Here is a 13600-nt window from a genome sequence, read left to right as displayed (position 1 = left end):
TAAAAACTATGTCATTTGTACTTTCCTCAACACGGCTGGAGACATATTCTCGTTTTAGGTAGACAAATTCTATTGATGCATAAAAGAGTACACAACGGCTGGAGAGAGATTATCTTGTCATCCATTCACCACATGACAAGTGTTTGTTAAATGAGTTGGAGAGAGATTATCTTGTCATCAATCCATCGTGTGACAAGTGTTTGTTGAACAAAAAACGTCACTAGACTTGTCTTAGTTGCAAGACAAAAATCTCTCCAACCTTTGAAACCTGAAAGTGAAGGCTTAAAATGTGAAATACATTCGTAAAGTCATGACTAGTTTTGTTTCTTTTGTTATGGGATCCATCTCTTCACTTCTTTTTTTCTTGCTTAATTACTCCTACTCATTTGATTTGAAGCCAAAACTGTTAGTCATATACCATGCAGAGATCTTAAAACTTGAAACGTCCGTCCTTTAAGCTGAAAAGATGGTCGTTTCTGAAAATCTCACTTATTCAACTTTGATCTCATTTAGTGAGTGGCCCTTTACCACAGTGGTGAAAAGGTATTGAGCTATTGCATGACGGTGTGAGTTCAAATCTCGTCGGTAGCTAATCTAACAAAATCTATTGTTTGACCCAAAAAAACTTTGATCTCATTAATTGACTGTTAATTATTTAATGTACAGTACCACCGTTTTTAGAAGTCCATTAGTTCGAAATGTGAAACTTAAAACATAAAAAATAAGCGGTTAACCAATCCGGTACTGGAATCCTAAAGTTTTAAGTTGTAAAGCAATCAATCTTGTAAATAAATTGGAGCAAAAGCTGGAGAAAACTAGAGTTTCGCAACACATCCGACCTTCACGCCGTATTAATCTTCAACTATCAACAAATGCGAATATGAAAATAGGCAGAAACACAGAGAAAGATAAAGTGAAACCTGGCTGACAATTGTTAGGAACCTCTCTTCAACTTCACTCAATGTACAGTAAAGTATCTTTTATTATTGATAAACAACCATTAAAACAAATCCTTATTCTACCAACCACTTATTTATACTAACTAATATGTAACAAACCCAACAGCTTAACCCATATATGTTACTACCAATAGAAACGTGTACTATCAAGATGATACCAATAATTGTAGGTTTCTGATCTTTAAGTTGACGAGTAGTGTTAGGTAGATAAACTTTTTAAACCATATTTGTAAATTATATGATGTAGCCATTAGTTGAAATTAAATACGTTAAACAATACTTAAATAATAATTCAATCATTAACAACTATATTATAAGATTTACAAAATATAGTTTAAATAAACAGATCATAGCATTACCCTAAGTTGACCAACTTATACACGAAAGCAAAAAATTAACCATTTCCCACCATCTTCCGGTTCATATATGTATGTTTATATTATATGTGTGTGTGTGTGTGCACGCATCCATGTATTCCTCGTGACTTAGTACAATATTAAGTAGGTGAAATTAATGACTAATCAATAAAAGAAAAAATTTAAATCGTATCTTTACTATTTTTTGTAATGTGTGAACGCTGCAGTAGCGTATTAATCAATCCATGGATGGTAAGAAAACAAATCATGAAACGACTAAAGACAAAGAAACCAAGGCAATTTCTCCATCAGTTCACTAATATAGTGGGTTAATCCACGTTCTACTGATAAAGATTGTTCACTAGTTTATTAAGCCAGCCTTAATTAATTGTGATTAAGAGGATGATGATCACCATCACATAATTAACATACATATATGTATATATATATATATATTCTTTAGCTTTTCTTTATAAAACATGTATATGTATATATATACACTATAGTTTTGCAAAACATATGATGATGCTTCTACGGAGAATTCTGTCTTTATTTGTCCCCTTGGTGATGTCATATGCTATCGGCTATAAATAAAGCTTGCTAGTTGTCATAAGATTTTTTCCTTCGTCTTGGCTTCATACCTCACATTCTTAGGGCTCCTTTTAATAACAATTTCGTTTTTAATTTTTATTTTTATATTAGAGCGGAGAAATGCATGAAAAAAAAGGTTGGATGATGAGACAGATGTCGATGAAATATATAAGGATAAGAACATAAAACAAAAACTAAAAACCAAAAGCTATTTTAAGTTGTTTATAAGATTTTGTTTCGGTTCATTATTCTTCTTTTCTTCCCTCCTTCCAATATCAATCTTCTTCACCCCTATTTTCTCCTATGTAATTTCCTCGTATTTGAAGTACTTAAAGCGGGAACTAAAAGCTGAAAAACGATGAGGTTATCAGACGGATCCTTAGTTTATTAATCATGGGTTCAAAACAAGATTAATAAATAAACAAATTGACATAATTAGATGTGTCGTGTATATAGATATGAAAATAATGGAAAGGATAATGAGGGTTGTGTCTGATACAAGAAACAAATTCGTATCCTCCACATGATTCACGTGACAATAAAGTGGATATGTGAGTTTTTGATGATTGTGTAAATAAGGCTCCTAACAATTTGACACCACATAGATAGTTACAGGGATTAAACAAGACAAAAGAAGTTTGTTGAAATGTCACTGTAATTTAAAAGAGATTATAAATGTGATAGATTGTATTCAACCAAGCAAGACAAATACCTTTAGAAATATAGACATCAAGACAGAAAGATCTGGATATCAAGGGACATGGTATTAATTCAGTTGTACTATTAAGGACCCAGTATCCTGTACAGGCAAGTAACCAAACAAAACAAAGTTCCCCACAGAAGGTCGAGGAGAAAGCTAGATTACAAACTAAAAAACTAGGTATAAATTTATTTATTTAAAGATTAAAACATATAGAGACATATATGTTGATCAAGGGAGTGGACAAAATCTTCAGTGTAACCATGAATATAGTGCGTTAGGATGATATGAATATCTCCTTTGATATGTAAAGATACGGTAGAAACTTCAATTAAAACAGTGATTATATATGCCGTAGCTACGTAACTTAAGTGATGAGTGCTATAGCATAATGGGAATATCTAAAGAAGAAGTTTTACCCAAAATCGATTGCCAATAGGAATGACAATAATTTTGATAAGCCAATGCAAGGATATAGTAGCTAGGTTTTCTTTTGAGCATGTGGACTAGCTTCTTTCTTCCTTATCTTTAAGAAAAAGAGAATACATACAAATATATATGTGCAAGCTTTGTGGTCACACAAATTAACAAGAACTTTGTTTGTCTTTGTCATCTTCATATGGAAAATGGATTTTCTTTGTCTCTCAAAATCTATATAGATTGTGCAACATGCCAGTCAAGACAGGGAAAGAAGAACAATCCAAGATTTTGGATCCCCATCAGAAAATAATAAAACAAGAGATTAATTTGGAGAAATATTCTTAATTGGTCAAGATATTGAAGTGTTTACTAGGCTGAGGTTAGACTTCTGAAAAATTCAAACTTTCACACAGATGTCTTGGGGTGTTGGGAAAGTTTTGTGATGTCAAAACTTTTGAGTCCATGGTTTTCCTGATTTCAGAAGTTTGCTTTCTGTTTCCTAGCATACAGTGTGTATTTTATTTCACATAATATTAGGGTTGAATTTCGACTGATGCATCAGTTTCCTCATTAATTTATATTACATTGACTTGATTAATAGTGAAGAACCTTTTTGTGATGGAGCAGCCAGTACATTAATTGTAAGGATGAGATTACATGGAAATTACAGAATATTGTAAGAGCCTAGTGAGATTACATGGAAATTACAGAATATTGTAAGAGCCTAGTGAGACTTGTGGCACGAATACACCACCAACGATGGTCAGTTCTAATTGTGTAATTTTATTTGTGAGTTTATTTCCACGTGACGTTATATTATCAGCTAACACGTACGATAACAGTACACTCATCTCAGCGAAATTGTTCTCCTGTATCTAGCATACATGATTAAGTTTTCCTGCACAATCTTCACTGTTCTAGTACAGTATCTTGGACCTAGAAATTTACCACTGGGGGTACGTCCAGCCAATTGTTCAGGATATTTATTATAAATTGTCCCAATTGACTCAAATTTATAATATTTCAGTATTCTGGTGCAGTAGTAGACTCGTAGTCCCCCACTCTATCCTTGGCTAGGACAAAATAATGCATCCCTTGCTTAGCTATGCTACATACAAGTAAAGCTTGTCGTTGAAAAGTATGTGGTTCCTATTTTTTGATAAAATTGGAGGGCAGATTCTTAACTGCTGTTTAACTAGCTAATTTTCTTTTACCCGGAAAGAAAAGAGCAATTATAACGTTCCGAAAACCCTAATATTTTTACGTAGACATGCATGTATTAGTTTCTCTCTCTTTCAAAACATATTGTAAGAGCTTTAGGGCTTGTTTGGAGATCCTTCTGAAATGACTAAAAGGTTTTTAGAGAAAAAAATTTCGGTCCCAAAAGCACTTAAGATGCTTCCTGCAAAAGGAAATGTATGTGCTTCTTGCATGGAGCAATAAAGTTTTTTTTTTTCCATGATTTACTTATCATTTTACTAAGGATTGATTCTAAAAGCATTTTTATCAAAAGCGCTTTCCGCCATTGGAAAAACACTTTCAAACGAGCCCATAGAACGTCTGACTATAATACGTACAACTCAATGGTATGTGTTTTATGCAAAACCTAATGCTTATAAAAATCATTAGATTTCTAAATGTAAAATTTAATTGTTGATTTCGTCACTCGATGGTACGTACCATGACCAAAAATTGGGGGAGCTTGTGAAAAAATGTTATGACATATACCACTAAGAAAATGTATTTGTTCAGTTGATATAACTCCAGTTGTGTACACTTTTTTGTCACCAATCATTTGTGCAGGTTATGGTTGTGCATTAATATTACTATAATTACCCAGCCAAATTGGCATAAAGAAATCAAACTTTGTTAATAATTGGTGGATGAGATCACTGATCACCTCTGGTAGAAAGATCAATCTTGAAATCGTTTGTCATTTAAATTTGCTCACCAATACTTAATTAGGCCCTGGATTAATCTAAACCTAGTGGAAAAACCCATAAATGGTTTAGCTATATTCGATTTAATTAAGAGGTATGCTATCCACACACCCTTCTTACTTCAAACACACTTTATTAATTTGTGGCCGTCGGATCAACTAAATTAAAAACAAGTGAAAGGATGAAAATTAACAAGGGGTGTGTGGATAGCACACCCCTTTAATTAATTCATGCAATCATCTATAGAGAGAAATATAGATGTAATATACTTTGATAAATAATACGGTTAGTAGTATTCCTCTTCACTTGTAAGTGAGAGGTTTTAGATTCGATTCTCACCAAAGGCGAGTTTGAATCATATTATTGCTAGCCCATTGTGAAGCTAAGCCTATCTCTTCTCTTTTAATGTAGATAATATCGTTTGTTCAGGAAAAAAAAAAAAAAAGGGAAATAAAATGCTTTTATAATATATTGTCATGCATCGATACATCCTCGTTTTATTCATCAAGAGAAAGGAAAAAAAAGGAATTAAAGAAAATAACGTTAATTAATAATCAATACATACTAATTATAAATCAAGTAACAGTAGCCATGAATAATATATATTGTTCCTTCAGATCCTTCTTCAGCTGCCAGGGTTAACGTCAAAGTCACGTTCATTTCTGTAAATATTGTAGCCCAGTCCATCTCTTTTTTTATGTGACACTAATTGCTCCAAGATTAAGGAGGGGACCTGCTGGGGTTGGGGATGATTTATTTTTTTGTTCTGGATTAGGACTAGTTGGTGCAGCAAGCGTGAGCTCAAGATCCGGTACTACTGAGGCTTTACTCGAAGATGAATTCGGTTTCATCTGGGAATCGATCAACCCGTAAATCCAAACCGGCCGCTGCTGAGTAGTAGTACTACGTCTTTGAGGTTTTTGACTGTGATCTAAGTTTAGATTTTTCGCTGCAATGCTATGTTCAAGCAGAGGCACTGTGCTGGAATCAATGGCCATGTTATTACGAATAATATTGTCACATTGAGTAGGAATTGGATCATCAGTTTCCATATTTATATTGTTGCTGCTTCCAAACTGTCATGACATGACTAACACAAAATTAATATTAAAATTCAATTCAGTCAGAGCCAACTGAAATGATTATATCAGACAACTCCTTAATTTGTTAGACAGAGAGAGGAGAAGGTTTAGTTAAGTACACACCATATCAAAGAGGCTAGAACGTCGCTTCTTTTTGGTCAGGCTTGCTTGCCTGAGAAAATACTTCTGAGCATGACTCGCAACTTGGGTAGGGGTTCTTGTGGTCACATAATTCCTAGAGATGCCTCTCCAGTCACCCTTTCCTAACTTCTCGAGTCCGATTAGGAACGTCCGGTGCTCCTCTTCCGTCCATGGAACTCCTGATAACATACATGAATAATGAGTATGCATGAGAGAAAATATATAATAAGGTGCCTGAAACTCAGTTTCCCTAAGCAAACAATAAATTGGTGATTAATTTTCAGAAAATTTGAAACGAAACTCCTACAAATTACTCTGGTGGTGCTATGGCGGTATTTAAGCAAATCAGGCATTGCCATGAATGACATGACAAGGCTCAATTGACTTGAAATACTACTATTTTGACATCTCAGTTGCAGATGAATTCTTCTCGGTCTTGAAACAACATATTGGAAAACAACAATCATATATATGATGCATGCTCAAGAACACAAGCTTAAAGTAAAAACTCACATAATAGTGAAGATTTTGTTATTTCAAAAATTAACAAAACAATAGTAATATATTAAGTCATTAATTTGGAACTGACCCTTTTTCCTTTCTTGGGCTTGGCATATGAGACCGTCAGAGAGATAGCCGATGGAAGCTTTATCTGATGCGCAAATATTTTCATCCATGGAAAGTCTTGAAGGAGACAATGAAGAATTAGATGGGGAAGATGAAGAGGCTGACGACGTCATCGTCGGCAAGCACTCCATGCTGAAACTTTTCTTCATGGACATGGAAACATGATGATTAGCAGAATTATTGTTCATGTTAGATGAAGACATCATGATATGATGATGATGATCACGATGAAGTTGGACGCCGAAGAGCCTAAATCCAACAAAACTAGTACTACTAGTAGTGCCTCTGAAATTTGCGCAGGTCCTAGAGTTGTGGCCTATGTTTCCACAATGTGAGCACTTTCTGCCCATCTTCAGCCGGACAATAATATTACGTGCTTCTCGCAACTTAATTCTCAAAATATATTACAGCCGACACCACCACAATTCCAACTAAATTCACAGAGAGAGAGAGAGAGAGGACGAATGAGCAAGGTGTTTGGTGGTACATATGATGATGGAGGTTGAGGGGGGGGTGGCGGGTGGGGGATTTGTTTTTGTGCACACCAAGAGAAGATGATTGGATGGACATTGTTTATTGTTTGGATATTTCCAACTTGGGTTCTAAACAAAATAAATTAAAACTAGTTGTATTACCTCTCTCTCTCTCTCTCTCTCTCTCTCGATCACCTCATATATATAGAAGAGGAATATATATATATAAATCTTATCTTACACAGGAACTTTGGTCTTCTGGAGCTTGTAGGAATATCCTACGTACAATATTGTAGGGGACCGTATAGCTACTATACTATAGCTTTGTTTTCATTTTTAATTAGGCAAATAAATCATAGATATAGCTCTTATTAGCACTTTAGAAAAATTATTTCATACAAGTATGTGAAGACATAAGAGAGGAAATCCACTTTAGAGGAGTAATGCATGATGAGTGTTTTAAGGTCGTGCTATCCACACATCTTTTTTTTACCTACCACACATCTTATGTTAGTTTATGTCTTTTGATCTTCTTTAATTGATTCAATCCAACAATTAGAAATTGAAGAGGATGTGTGAAAATATTATGTTTCTATTTCTTTATTAAGACAAAAGTAGTCGAACTTGAAATATCCGAACTATATTCGTTTTTATTTATTGTGTAAATGACTAATTTGCTACGAGTTAGGAAGACACTATAATTGGCTTAGGAAATGAACAATATCTTGGAAGTAGGTTGATGAGAAATATCACAGAAAAGGAACCCCCTTCAAAAGTTTATATGTTGATCTGCCCATGTTGCAGTTTATTAGGAAATTAACTCATAGAGAAACAACATTCCATACAATCAAAGAGATCGAACAGGGAAAAAACACAGACACAATATTATTCATCCTTTCAATTCATATATAATATACATTTCAGTAACTTCATAGTTAGTTCCACCAAAAATTGAGGATGTTAGCTTCTTTGTGATAAGTCAACAGCTATACACATGCTTAAATGTTACGCATTAAGAGACTAATACCAATATTTTAGGGAAGAAGAAACCAAAATATCATGCCCTCTTGATTCAACCATTCAGATTATTGGACCAAAATGTTCAAAAAGATTGAACTACAAATTAATGATTTGATTATGATCACAATCACAATCACAATAATTTGATTTCAAACTCCAAAGCAATCCAAATCACTAAAAATCTATATGATCAATCTAAATCATCTAAGCTATCAAGTCTTACCTAACTCTCTCTTTAATTATCCTTGAATCTAAGATAAAGAACACTACGATACTGCAGTTTACATTTCGGATCAGTGACACTACTTTTTTTATACAATATTTGATATATGTTTTTGTGAGGTACACTTCATAATGTATTTCAATGATCCGAACTATTTATCTTTTAGATCTTCCCCAGAAGTCATGTCTACCAAAATTATCCAAATCTGAAATCATATGACCGTAACCATTGGATTAAGTGTTTAGGTTCTTTATAGAATCATATATATTCAACCATTTTCTTCACTGCAAATGAATGTCTTAATGCTTTTGGATTCGTCTAATTTTTTTCCAAGGATGATCTATGAATGATATTCTAAAAGATAGAAGATTTAAATTGTTAAACTACATTACGGAGTGCGGCACACAAAAATGTATATAAAAAATTGTTTTAAAAAGTCCTTTAACAAGGGATCCCCATTTAAAAAAAAAAATAAAAAATGGGGACACCCTCTTAACCATTAGATTTGACTTTAATGGCATTGTGTGGTTGAGATTGTGTGGCCTTTGATTTAATCTCAACCACACACTATCATTAAAGTCAATCCAACGGTCAAGTGGGTGTCCTCATTTAAAAAAAAAAAAATGAGAATCCCTCTTGTTAAAGGGCCTATATATAATCAATAAATAATTAGTGGCTAATGACTTTAGCTTAGGTACCATAATCGTCAAACAGAATATATAGATTAGAATCCTTAGTTTTGATATGAGGAAATAGTATATTCCATTTCCTATATTGGTAAACCATTACGAGTACTTCAAATCTAGTTAGGGACTCGATGAGATCGTTTAATATATACAGTTTAATTAAATATTAGATAGACATATATCTCACCCCAACTAATTTTGTCTTAAGGTTATTATTAAGATTTTTAATTAAGCTAGTTGGAGAAAAATATATATTCCAATGTATGAGGAGGCGGCCAAGTTGAAAATTGTTTAGTCCTTTCTATGTCTAAACCATGAAACTCTTCTAAGTTCCAATATTTATTCATACTATTTTTATGTATTTGGCATTGTTTGTAGAAAGGAATCTTCCTTCTTATGAAACTAGAGGATAATGGTCATTGGCGAAGTTTTCTAATCTTGTTTTGTTGAAGTATTAAGTCACTTGATTGTTTTTATAGGGGATGACACCACTTTTTTAACTTTTTTAAATAACTTTTGACACATTTTTATGAAGCCCACTTTGTAATGTATTTTAAAGATCTGAACTGTCTATCTTTTAGATCTTCTCTCAAAGATCGTGTCTACCAAAAATCACCCAAATATAAAACATATGACCGTTGGTTTAAGAATTTAGGGTTTCTTTGTAAAACAGTATAATTGATTCATTTATTCACTTCAAATGAATGTCTTAATGGTTTTGGATTTGTCTCATTTTTTGCAATGATGATCTATAAATAATGTTCTAAAATATAGACAATTCAAATCATTAAAATACATACAGAGTGTACATTGTGTAAGAAAAATGATGATACAGATCAGTAACCATATTAATAATCTCTTGAAACTTACTTTTTCTAATCTCATATATTCCATTTTGTTAATCATTGTTTGATCATTAACTAGGATCGCGAGGCCTCTCAATGTCTCATTTTTAATTTTATTATAGTGCTTTTTTTTTCTTTTTTTCTTTTTTTTGAATTATTAACGTTTCTGCCAAATCTCAATTTGTCTGCATCATTGCAAGAGGACCCAAATAAATTGACACTTCAATGTAGTAAAATGTGGTGTTGTTTTATCACATTATTATGTTATTAAATAGTGATTTTGATTGGTTCTTTTCACAAATAAATTCCTCAAAACTCCATTTTATAGTTCAAACAAAAAAACCCTGAAACTATATTGAAGAACAAAGAATTCTGGAACTCAACTTTCATTGCCTCTGACATTAACAATTGATACATGAGGAGTTTTTATCTTTATAATATGATTCGTAAAGTGTTTCTCATGAACATTAACAATTTTTAAGTTACTCACTTTCTCACATCTACTTCTGATAACTACGCAAAACACATGCAGAACATGTGTTTCCACCCCTAGTTAAGTATTTTGAGGGATCTAATTGATTAAATTCCCTTGCATTGTTAAACTTGTCCCCCTTTATCAAATGGTAGGGTGGTTTGGATTCTGGTCTATGAGCTAGTGCTGGAATAATGGTGAACTTGAGATCTCAGCTTCAATGAAAGTACTTCTGAAAGTACCAACTTGAACACATCTTTGAATATTAAAGCATATATGTTTTCCATATATCTTCTCCCCAACTTTAACTATAAACTTTGGTGTGCTTGCTAAATCATGTTCAAATTATACAAAATCTGATGCAGATTGATTGAAAATCATTATGTTTGTTCCATAATTGCTCAAAAGGCATCAACTTTATGAAAAATAAATGGGCATAAAATATATCTAAAGTGTAGCCGTCAGCCTGAGTTGCTGAAGTACAAAACCTACCCATATCTGCTTTTGGTGTCTATTAACAAATTATAAAGGGAAAAGGGGAATTGGGGTTGTTTAACTAGCATTCATCCACTGATGAGTACAAAAATATTTTTCTTTCAACAGGTTATCAAGAAATGTATGACTATTTACAATTGGATTTGATATTAAATCTAGAGATTAAATGAATGTGCTTTTAATTAGTGGTTTAAATCATTTGTTTTTAATTAGTAGTTTATCTCAAGCTTTGGTATCAAAGTCAGCAGTTATGACTATGAATCCTTGATCACCAAGTGACCAAGAAAACGAGCATCTTGATGAGATATAACATGAAAAAGGAGCACAACATTTGAAGTGGTTCAAAGATTATTCTAGGTAGACTAAATTTGGAAACTAAATAATGTGTCACTAATTAGAAATAAGCACGTTAATCAATATTTAAGTAATAATTCAATCATCAACTTCCATGTCATTTAGATTGCAAAATTTAGTCCACAAATTTAATCTCTCTAGCATTACCCATAGTTTGGTGGCTATCCCACATTGGCCAAAGGGAAGAAGAAAAAAGAGTTTAAATAAGGTTACCCCATTCCTACTAATACTGAGACCTTTTGTGATAAAACTTCATACCTAACAAATTAAGCATATGTTAATTACCAAGTTGAGAATCAATGTTGTTGGATGTGGGGCGCTTGGGCCACCTCTCTTAAATTTCCACATGGTTCAAATGGGGTGTGCTATCCACACACCTCATTTTACTTCTCATACACCCCTTAATAATTTATATATGTTGATCTTCTTCAATTCATCTGATCCGACGATCGAAAATTAAAAGGACGTGTGAAAAGTAAAATGAGGTGTGTGAATATCACACCCTAGTTCAAATATGGAAGAAAATGAAAAGGTTAAAAGAACGGACAAGGCCTAAAGATGGGTCAAATTCAATCCCGAGGGTGTCAACTGCTCTTTAATTTTTCATATCCCCTTATCTTGATATTATCATCATTAAGCTTTCCATTAGTGCTATAGATTACATCACATGCCATAATCCGGCATTATTAGCTACAACTACAAAAAAATAAAAGATATGGAGTACTTGAAGTTAATAGAAGACATGGCGCAAAACTAAAGGCAATGATGTTCTATGATTCATACAACTGGTCCCATTTAGTTGAATTAGACTTAATTGTTGTTGTTGGTTTGGTTGTTTATTTTTATTTTATTTATTTGTTGATGCAATAAAATAAAACTACAAGCCTCGTTTTTTGGTCACCATGTAACCAAAGATTCATGGTAATCTACTTATGAATTTGACATTAAGGATTGAGATTCAAACGCTAAAAGCACTACTTTTTCATCTTTGATAAAAGGAATAATCATGCATTCTTTGGTCACTTGGTGATCACGAGAATATTTTTGTTCTAACTAGCTACAAGGAGAGGTGGCCAAATATACTTCAAGTCATTGCTTCCAAGTCAAAGTTGGGAAAGAACCTTACCATGCAGATGAGGAAACTTGAAAATTCAAGTAATTTGGACCGCACCGAAAAAAGAGTTCAAATATTCTTAAAACCAAAATCTGGTTTTGAAAAATGAAGTCAATTCTCTCTAACGCACATGATTCTCCTGTACTAAAATAGACAGGGAACTAAATTTGGTCAGAAATTTTATCACTTCCTTTTGTTATCCCGATGACAAGGAATTTATCCTGGCCTGGTGGATTGAGCATCAGAAACTGCAAATGAATGGCTTAACTTCACACAACACAAAAACTATCACGGCGAAGGCAACATTGATGGCCGGACTAAAATGTGGAGGACGGCATTGGTCGGCTTTGAACACTGGGGTCAAAGTTGTGAGTTATGCAAACTTAAAAGACCATTTTGTTACAATAATCCGAATTAATTATATAAGGTTTGGGGATTGGCACTTAAAAAATGACATCTTGCTTTCCTTCTTATATAAATTTTCTTGTGTTTATATATTTTGCGTGCAGAATAACTTTTTTAGAACGCTAATAATAACTTGGTATTTAAATTAATTAAACCCGCCACTTAATACTACGGTATAATAGTATTCCTCTTCACTAGTAAGTAGAGGTCTTAAGCTCGATTCTCACCAAGGGCGAATTTGAATCAAATTATTACTACCCCATTGTGAGATTAAACCCACCTCCTCTCATTTAATGTAGATAATATCGCTTGTTCAAAAAAAAAAAATTAAAAAAATTAAAACCAATGTAACTGAGAACACATAACTATAAAATTCCTTGGATTTTCTGTGAATTTGAGGTCAATCTGCTTTAACAAAATTTAAAAGAAATGTTGGTCTTTTCCAACTTCAAAGAAATTGCACAAGTAATTTCCTTCGCACAATTCACTAGCTGAAAAGATTAATACTTCTACAGTATGTTATGCATATGCGACTTCGTTCTGTATTACATTGTTTCACCGATACAAGGACTCTTTCTTCAAAATTCAAATAGATATTCGCTTCGCACAACCACAAGCTGCCTGGTAAGTTCTTCTTACTACACACCGGAGCACATCCTCAGCGGTTTTGTAAATACAATAGCAGTAGAGATGAAAA

At 33.1% G+C, this 13600-nt stretch overlaps 1 protein-coding gene across 1 annotated transcript; it reads right to left on the bottom strand.

Moving 5' to 3' along the window:
* Window positions 1-5440: 5440 nt before the first annotated feature.
* On the bottom strand, window positions 5441-7464 carry LOC137748928 (transcription factor KUA1-like). The gene is made up of 3 exons (XM_068489119.1): window positions 6779-7464; window positions 6172-6368; window positions 5441-6042 (listed from the first exon to the last, which is right to left on the bottom strand). The coding sequence occupies exons 1-3, from the start codon at window positions 7164-7166 to the stop codon at window positions 5662-5664; spliced, it is 966 nt and encodes a 321-aa protein (XP_068345220.1). The 5' UTR covers window positions 7167-7464; the 3' UTR covers window positions 5441-5661.
* Window positions 7465-13600: the final 6136 nt, after the last annotated feature.

The sequence above is a fragment of the Pyrus communis genome, chromosome 10 (genome assembly GCF_963583255.1).
Source record: "Pyrus communis chromosome 10, drPyrComm1.1, whole genome shotgun sequence".
NCBI lineage: Eukaryota > Viridiplantae > Streptophyta > Magnoliopsida > Rosales > Rosaceae > Pyrus > Pyrus communis.
The sequence above is the reverse complement of the archived record's forward strand: the minus strand, read 5'-3'. Positions and strand labels throughout refer to the sequence as shown.